The 9,020-nt window shown below is 50.6% G+C and overlaps 1 protein-coding gene across 1 annotated transcript; it reads right to left on the bottom strand.

Annotated features, from left to right (window-relative positions):
* Positions 1-5,357: 5,357 nt before the first annotated feature.
* LOC125552325 lies at positions 5,358-7,961 on the bottom strand. The gene has a single exon (XM_048715830.1). The coding sequence runs from the start codon at positions 7,536-7,538 to the stop codon at positions 5,586-5,588; it is 1,953 nt and encodes a 650-aa protein (XP_048571787.1). The 5' UTR covers positions 7,539-7,961; the 3' UTR covers positions 5,358-5,585.
* Between the last annotated feature and the right edge of the window lie 1,059 nt (positions 7,962-9,020).

The raw sequence follows: 9,020 nt of genomic DNA, 5'->3' as shown, positions 1-9,020 counted from the left end.
TATGTTTATAAGTCTACCTTTTTGTGATGTTGCACAAGTTAGTGGCACCTCTTTGGTATCCGTTCTTTATTTTACTAGAAAAGGCTAAAGAATCACATCCATGCTATTGTATATTCCAGGTTATTCACTCTGTCATACGCACCTACTTTACATAGTGTAAAGCAGCCATATGTAATATGTTGCCAAAAATTACATAAACTTGAGATGTTCTCAAACCTGGGAGAAGCTGGAGCATGGCATGAGCAACTAGTGATCCAGACGCATAGTTCTAAAAATTGTGTCTTTTCAGATCAAGGTACAAGCTGACTACTACCTCTTTGAGAACTCAGTGACATCCATCTTTGGCAGATGGCGTAACGCAATCCCGGCTTGGAACCCATTATCAGCCTTAATTCAGCTCCGTTTGTTATTAGCTATGTACTTCAAGTGCTGGTAGTGCAGAATGTGTAAGCTATCAAGTGTAATATTTGTGCTTCAGAATCTGTGTTTTGTACATGTTATGAAGCTGTCAAGTGTTCATGTTATGAAGTTGTCAATTGTTCATCAATTTAAGTGTTGGTAGTGCAGAATATGTAAGCTGTCAAGTGCAATGTCTGTATATGTTATTAAGTTAGTGCTATGTTTTAGCAGTGAAGTGCAGGATCGTACATATATTGAGTTGTACATGTATGGGTGGGGAACTGATATAGAACCATAGGCTAAAACCATAGTTTCTAGAATGGGTTAGTTTGGTTTTGGGGAATTTGTCATGTGGTTTAGTTTGGGCTGGGTGCCAATGCCAATTACGTGGGGTTAGTTTGGTTCAGTTTCCAAAACATCATCATGTGGGTTCAGTTCAGGTTTGGTTTGGTTACCCACCCATTCTCAGATTTAGCGGTGAGGCTACAGGCTGCTGCGCGCGGCCTCCTAGCGCGTCGGCGTGTGTGGGAGATGCGTGGTCTGCAGTTGCCGCTCCTCCCAAGTGTGCATCGCTGCGTAAAGGACCTCGATCTCGTCCGCTGTGTCGGGGATCTTGGGCGTGTGGTTTTCCCCACGGGCGGCGGGCATGTTGTTTTCCCCACGGACAGCGACCTCAAAGTCTGCGACATCGGCGGTTGGGAGGCGCACCCCTCCTCTCCATTATTCATCGGAACCCCCACTCTTCTCTGTGTGGTGCAGACCAATAGCCGCCCGGCAGGGAGAAGGCATGGTGTCACCGATAGGAGCACACCGCGTAGCACCACTGCATTCCGCCGTCGGCCGCCGCGAGGGCGCCTCTGCTGGTCACTTTTGCGACCACTTCCAGGTGGTCGTACACATGCACTCCTTTTGTCCAGATGGTGTCCATGGGATCCAGGTGGATGTACGCGTGCATGTCCGACATGCGGATGGTGTCCACTTTATGTTCAGGGGTCCAAAATAAAGCGTCCCAGTCCATTTCAGGTTGAGAGTAATAACACAAGCCGAGATGTAAAAGGCTTGTTGTTAGGTGTTAGGTTTGTGTTGCGTCGAGTCATGGTTATAAGTTGGTTAGGTTGCACCTCGAGGACAAGTTGCATGTCCAGGTGGGGTGTAGTGTTAGAGTACATAATGGGCCTAATGGGCCTGGGCTGGTGGTATAGCCCGTTAGTCTTAGGGTTAATTAGAGATAAGGGTCGCTTGCTTAGGGGTCAAGTAAGCCTTGTTGGGGAGTCAAGTAAACCTCTCTATATAAGAGGAGGGGATGTATCAATCTAATCAAGCAAGAATTAAGAAGGAAATCCCTTCCCTCTTGCCCGGCCGTGGGCAAAAAGGCCCCCGGCCGGCCCTCTCGCGCGCTCCTTCTAGCAGCTCCATAACTTCCGCTTCATCCCACAATACCGCGGAATCAAAATAAGACGTTGGTGGTAAGCAGTATGACTATCACCGCCGACAACTCTTTGTGTTCTACTCGTGCATATCATTTACGCATAGACCTGGCTCATGATGCCACTATTGGGAAACGTTGCATGGAAAACAAAAAAAATCTATGCACACGCAAGATCTATCCATAGAGATGCATAGCAACGAGGGGGGGAGTGTGTCTACGTACCCTCGTAGACCGTAAGCGGAAGTGTTTCACAACGCGGTTGATGTAGTCGAACTCTCTTCGTGCTCCAACCGATCTAGTACCGAACGCACGGCACCTCCATGTTCTGCACACGTTCAGCTCAGTGACTTCCACCGCCTTCTTGATCCAGCAAGACGGCGAGGTAGTAGATGAGTTCCGATAGCACGGCGGCGTGGTGACGGTTATAGTGAAGTGATCTCCGCAGGGCTTCTCCAAAGCACTACGAAAATATGACCGAGGGTGTAAACGGTGGAGGGGGGCGCCGCACACGGCTAGGCAATTGTCTGGTATGTGCTGGGGGCGCCCCCCACATATATATAGGTGGGAGAGGGGAGGAAGCAGCCAAGAGGGCGCCCCAAGTAGGCCGAATCCTACTTGAGGTCCTTCCCTAAGTGGCGCCCCCCGCTTTCGTTAATTGCCGGAGAAGAAAGGAAAGGGGGAAGAGAGAAGGAAGGGGAAGCCGAATCCTCCCCCTTTCCTTCCCCACTTGGCCGACTGCCATGGGGGGCATGCCAGCCCCTTGTGGGCTGGTGTGCTCCCCTCTTGTGGCCCAATAGGCCCAATATACTCCCAGGGGTGAATGTTACCCCCTCTGGTACTCTGATGACTATCCGGTTTTCTCCGAACACTTCTGGTGTCCGAATACCATCGTCCTATATATCAATATTTACCTCTTGAACATTTCAAGACTCCTCGTCATGTCCGTGATCTCATCCGGGACTCCGAACAACATTCGGTCACCAAATCACATAACTCATATAATACAATATCGTTGTCGAACGTTAAGCGTGCGGACCTTACGGGTTCGAGAACTATGTAAACATGACCGAGACACATCTCCGGTCAATAACCAATAGCGGAACCTGGATGCCCATATTGGCTCCTACATATTCTACGAAGATCTTTACCGGTCGAACCGTTATGACAACATACGTAATTCCCTTTGTACATCGGTATGTTACTTGCCCGAGATTCGATCGTCGGTATCTTCATACCTAGTTCAATCTCGTTACCGACAAGTCTCTTTACTCGTTCCGTAATACATCACCTCATGACCAACTCCTTAGTCATTTGCTTGCAAGCTTATGATGTGTATTACCGAGAGGGCCTAGAGATACCTCTCCGATACTCTGAGTGACAAATCCTAATCTCGATCTATGCCAACCCAACAAACACCTTCGAAGATACCCGTAGAGCATCTTTATGATCACCTAGTTACGTTGTGACGTTTGATAGCACACAAGGTATTCCTTAGGTATTCGGGAGTTTCATAATCTCATAGTCGAAGGAATATGTATTTGACATTAAGAAATCAATAGCAATAAACTGAACGATCAATATGCTAAGCTAACGGATGGGTCTTGTCCATCACATCATTCTTTTAATGATGTGATCCCGTTATCAAATGATAACTCATGTCTATAGTTAGGAAACCTTAACCATATTTGATCAACGAGCTATTCTAGTATAGGCTTACTAGGGACACAATATTTGTTTATGTATTCACACATGTATTTAAGTTTCCGATCAATACAATTCTAGCATGAATAATAAACCTTTATCATGAAATAAGGAAATATAAAATAACAACTTTATTATTGCCTCTAGGCATATTTCCTTCACAATGCTCACAATGATAAGTTCAAAAATCGGTAATCATGCATAATGGACATATATTTCATTCAGTGGAACATAATATATGAAGAGAACATACAACATATGAGCTCTAAAAATGCATAAAATATAGAGCCATCAGCAACCTTCCAAGAGAAGTTTCGAAATGAATGAGGTATGTCACACGACCAAATCAAGTGCCAGCACGATCGGCGGCCATCTGACCTAGTGCTTGACCCTATTGCGGCGCCTCTATGAGCATCTTCAAAAGTCAATTGGTAAGCACTTTTAATAGTAAAAATCCCATACTTGTCAGGACCCTAAGAAAGCGTGTCGTCCTCTAACCGGGGTGAAGCACGAATTTTCATAATATCAGAAACATCGGCTGGCAAGGAATACTCCTATAGCAACCCATAGTTCCATGACCCATTTTCATTTAGAAACTCAGACATGAACCAAATGTGACATCTTTGCCTGTAGTATAGCAGGCTTATAGGAGGGGGCGGGGATCGAATTATGACGCCAAACTCGGGTGCTTCCGTTGTTCCAAACTCTCCATACCAAAGCCCTTTTCAATAAAGCCCGTAGCTAATTTCCTGCAATGATGACGAGGCATTTCCGGTAGAGATTGTGTCCTCAAGCTTCCCTTCAGGGTAGTACCTGGCCTTGAGTATTTGTGCATAGAGGCTCTCTGGTTTAGAAATTAACCGCAAAGCCTGTCGAGCTACCAATGCTTGATTGAAAAGACGAAAGTCATAGAAACGAGCACCACCTTTATTTCTCGGTTGCAACAATTCATCCCAAGCAAGCTCTTCTACTCACCTCGATAGGAGTCATATTACCAGCAAGAACACTATGCTTGAGAATTGAAGATAGACCATCAGCCACAAAAAGAAATAAAAAGGATAAATATGGTCCCCTTGTTGAAATTTACCATTTAGGATTTTTTTTTCTCCAGCTGCTTCTCACAAAAATAAAAAATAAAAAGAAAAGGAGTACTAAGCTATGCTGAAAAAATCTAGCAGGAAAACCGCCCGGCTCAGAGCCTTTAACGGACCAATCTAAAATAAAGCATTCGCGATTTCCTCACTAAAAAAAAAAAGAAAGCACAAAGTCATTCATTATCTGCCTCGGCCACCCTAGCTTCCAAAAGATCAAGAACTAGAGAAGTGTCAAGTGACGGGACCGCCGAGTAAATACCTTGGAAATACTCATTAGACTATTCACGGCGAAAGTAAGTGGTAACATCACACATATTTAGACAACGGTGTGACAAGTAATTAATGAAGAAAGAAAGGCGTGTGGTAACATAACCAGTTATTGTAATATCACATATATCAAGACAAGATGGGTCTACAACCTAGTAAATGATGTGATGCATGACACCATATATGTTACTTTCTACTATAAAGATAGTAACATAGACTAATAACATAGGCATGTTGCTGCTCTAAGTTACTCCCCAATGTGACTAGTCTTAGCCAAACTAGCCATCCCACCAGAGTCAGAGTGGACAACACCAAAGTCAAGTCTATTTCGAGTCATGGTTGAAAGCTTGTACCAGTAAACTGTGAATAAACAAAGTATCGTACCGAACTAATTGACTTGATATTATTCCATTTGATTTGAATTTCAAAAAAAATGAAGATAGTATTCCATTTGAACAGGTACTCCCTTGTCCAATTTGCAGTTTCGTTCATATAATGGTCAGCATAAATGCCACAAGAACAAGTCTACACTGCATGTACATGCCCTTCAAGGCAAACAGAAGCATATGCTATGTACACTCTACCAAAGCAAAGCAATTGAATCTGGAATCTGGAATCAGCAAAGAATGGCCGACATAAATCTAGGCAAATATACTTCAGTGCAGGAAGAATCATCATCACAGTGTCACCTAGATCTAGATGATCGACCCCCTGGACTGGAAGAGATCTAACCGGGCCTTGGCGTCCGGCAGCAGTCGCTCGACGCGCAGGTCCTGCACCAACTGCGGCTGCTTCGACGCCCACAGGAGCACGGCGAGCACCCCGGCCTGCGCCACCTCCTCGCTCTCCGGCACATGCAGCGCGATGTAGCAGAGCAGTATGAGCGCCTCGATCTGCAGCTCGTCCCCGAGGTACACGAGCTGGACCAGGTGCCGCGCCCCGCCCTCGTCCACGATGGCCCTGCAGTGGTTCACGTGCAGGTGGTTCTCCGTGCACGCGAACTTGGTGAGCGCCACGATGGCCTCCTTGGCCACCGGGGGCTCGCGGTCGTCGAGCAGCCGCACCAGCGGGCCGATCACGCGCGTCTCGCTCGCCGTGAAGGTGCGCGACAGGCAGCCCAGCGAGGTGATGCACGGGAGCAGCAGCGGGTCGTCGTACTCCCCCCTGCGCACAATGCAGAGCAGCTGCTCCGCCACGGCCTTGGCCGGCGGCGAGCTGGGCTTGAATGCCGACTGCCGTAGCGCGAGCTTGTGCTCGGCGACGCGGGTGATCTCCATGATCGCCATGGCGGAGTAGTACTGCAGGTGCGTGCCTGCGCCGTCGTCGCCCTTCTCGAGCAGCCTGGCGAAGCAGAGGAGCGCGCGGGACTCTGTTATGCTCTTGCAGACTCCCGGGTGGCCGCGGGCAAGCTTCCAGAGGGCCTTCGCCGCCATGGCCTTCATGTGCGCCTTGGTGGCCGGGTCCTCGGTCTCGCGCGGTCCACGGCCGTTCGAGCCGTTCGAGCTCAGCTGGGGCCTACTGGGTGGTGGAGCCGTGACCCGGCTCGTCGTTGTCCTGCCGGCTGCAGCGGAGTGCATCTGGTTGTTGCGTCCGTTCGAGCCTTCCGACGAGCTCGACGGTTCGTTGGCGGAGTGACCAGAGATTCCTGGGAGCATGCTGGGTGTGCTGGCGAGCACGACAGAGTGAAGCGACCTCATGTGCTCCGGCGGAGGAGGTGCAGCGTGCCGGGTGCTGCTTCCTCCGACAGAGTACCTGCTGTGCTCTTGGATGGTTCCGGCGGCGAGGTGGCCGACGAGGTGCCGGACGGCGTTGTTCTGCGCGAACAAGTCCTGGCATCTCGGGCTCTGGTGCGCCAGCGACGCGATGGCCTCGGCGGCCGCGGCCTGCACGCGCATCGGCGGCTCCTTCAACGCGGCGGAGTAGACGGAGCAGACCCCGGCATGGAGAAGCTTCTCCACGCTCCCCTCGTCGCGCCCAAGGAACCCGAGCGCCGTGGCGGCCGCCTCCTGGCCGTCGTCGGTCCCTTCTTTGAGCAGCTTGACGAGGGGCGCGATGCCGTCCTCCTCGACGATGAGCTTGGAGAAGTGGGGGTTGTCCCGGGCGAGGGAGGCGAGGGTGGAGGCGGAGTCGGCCCGCACGGCGAGGCTGCCGGTGTGGAGGCGCGCGATGTGGTCCCAGATGAGGAAGAGTATGGGCTCGTTCTGCGCGATGTTGGGGAGGCCGCGCAGGTCGTCGTCGTCGTCGTGGGCGCCGTTGCCGTTGGCGTCGGCGTCGGCGCGCGGGGAGGAGATGCGGATGAGCCAGGCGACGTCCTCGATGGCGGTGTCGAGCAGCGCGAGGGTGCGCGGGAAGCCGGAGACGGGGTTGAAGGTGAGGAAGCGGCGGAGGCGGGAGTGGCTCTCAAAGCACCTGGCCGACATGCCGCCGGCCTTGGCCAGCGCCTGCAGGGTGCCGGCCACGATGCGCTCGGCGGGGCGCTCGTAGAGGTCGGCCCGCGCCGCCTGCCGCAGCACCTCCGCGAGCTTCTCCGCCCGCGCGCGCAGCTCCTTGCACTCGGGCCGGAGGCACTGGCCGGAGCCCGACTGCTTGGCCACCTGGTCCGCCAGCTTGATCGGCTTCGCCAGCAGCGCCTTCACGCCCTCCCCCATATCCCAAGAAAATCAAGCTCAAAACTCACCAGCGGCCGAAGCTTAGCAGAATTGCACTGTTTGAATCCCCCCGGATTGGAGCTTGAAGCCTTAAATTGGGAGGCTCCGTTCTGCCACCGACGGCCGGGCTGCCGATGAGAACGAGGCGGGCGATGGTGGTGGATGACTGGACCGGAGTGGATTCCAAAGCTGCGGTTTGGGCTATCCTTCTTCCGTCTGTTTGAAAGCAACGCGCGAGCCGACGAGGGAGGAGAAGAGAAGGGAAGGGGTTTAATGGGGCCGACCAGGACGAGCCGAGACGACCTGACGGGGGGAGACCGGAGAGGCTGCCGTGGTGTGGACAGCCGCCCCCTGGGCGCATTTCTGGAGCGGTTTCCTGAGTGGAACTAGCCTAGTTTATGGCCATCGAACTTGCTTGGTGGATTTCGTGCCAAATGGTGCGAGATTTCTTCAAGTTTTCTCCACCGATTCCCTCCGAACCTTCCTTTTCTTTTTCGGGGCACTCCTTTTGTTTGCCCCCTAACCCAAGGTCATAAAATAACTCGGGCATCGGTCCAAGTAGTCGGCCGTCCGTGTCGTCCAACAGCAAAGATCTGATCCAATCGCTGGATCAAGCTTTGTGCATGACCCGGTCAGACTGGGCAACAACAGCTTCCTGATTAAGGAACGCGAGAGTGGCCCAGCGGTCCCATATAAATCCTCCAAATCGAATTGTGTGCAATCATGGATGGGGTTGCTGCCTTTGGTTCTCTGATTGATTGCGATCTAGCAAGTTATTCTTCCCACCGTGCGTTGCCGGATTTGACAGGAGCGGCTCGATATCTTCTTGCGGTCTCCTCGTTTATCTCTTGTTCTGGAGAGACATTCCTGGGCAACCATCAAAGCAGCATCTTCTTTCCCCGCTTGGGATCATCTCTGTTCAGAGAGGTAAGTTGACAATCTTCTTGCCAAGTCCATTCGACAGAATAATACCAACAGTAATGAAATCCAAGGAGGTGTACAGGAAAAAAAAATACAAGGATAGGGTTTTGTTTTCCTTTGCTTGATGGTACTATTGGTCGGTTTAATTTGTCATCACTAAAGTAAAGCGAGAACGTAAGCAAAAGAAATTTTGCTTCTATCCTAGATGCCTAAGTTTCACTTGAATTCAATCTGAGTACGGGTGCTCCACTCGGCTCGAGTCCTAGCGAGTTCTTGCCCCTTAAGCGTGTGATGATAGGTCTTCAGGGTATCTATAATTTTTTATATGTTTCATGTCTATTACCATCCATTTATGCAATGTTTTTGAAGTTTTTCTAGAACTAACCTATTATATTCAATGGCCAGTGTGAGTTCCTCTTTTTTATATTTTTTATATTTCAGGAAAAAATATCGACGAACCATGAAAAAATTCAGAGGCTCTTAGGATGTCTAAAGGAGCATTGCAACCAGAGGCAGGGCAATGAGACGCCCACAGGGCCTAGACGCCATAGGGGACAGGGC

This window comes from Triticum urartu, chromosome 4 (genome assembly GCF_003073215.2).
Source record: "Triticum urartu cultivar G1812 chromosome 4, Tu2.1, whole genome shotgun sequence".
Taxonomy (NCBI): domain Eukaryota; kingdom Viridiplantae; phylum Streptophyta; class Magnoliopsida; order Poales; family Poaceae; genus Triticum; species Triticum urartu.
This window is presented reverse-complemented; position numbering and strand designations above follow the sequence as displayed.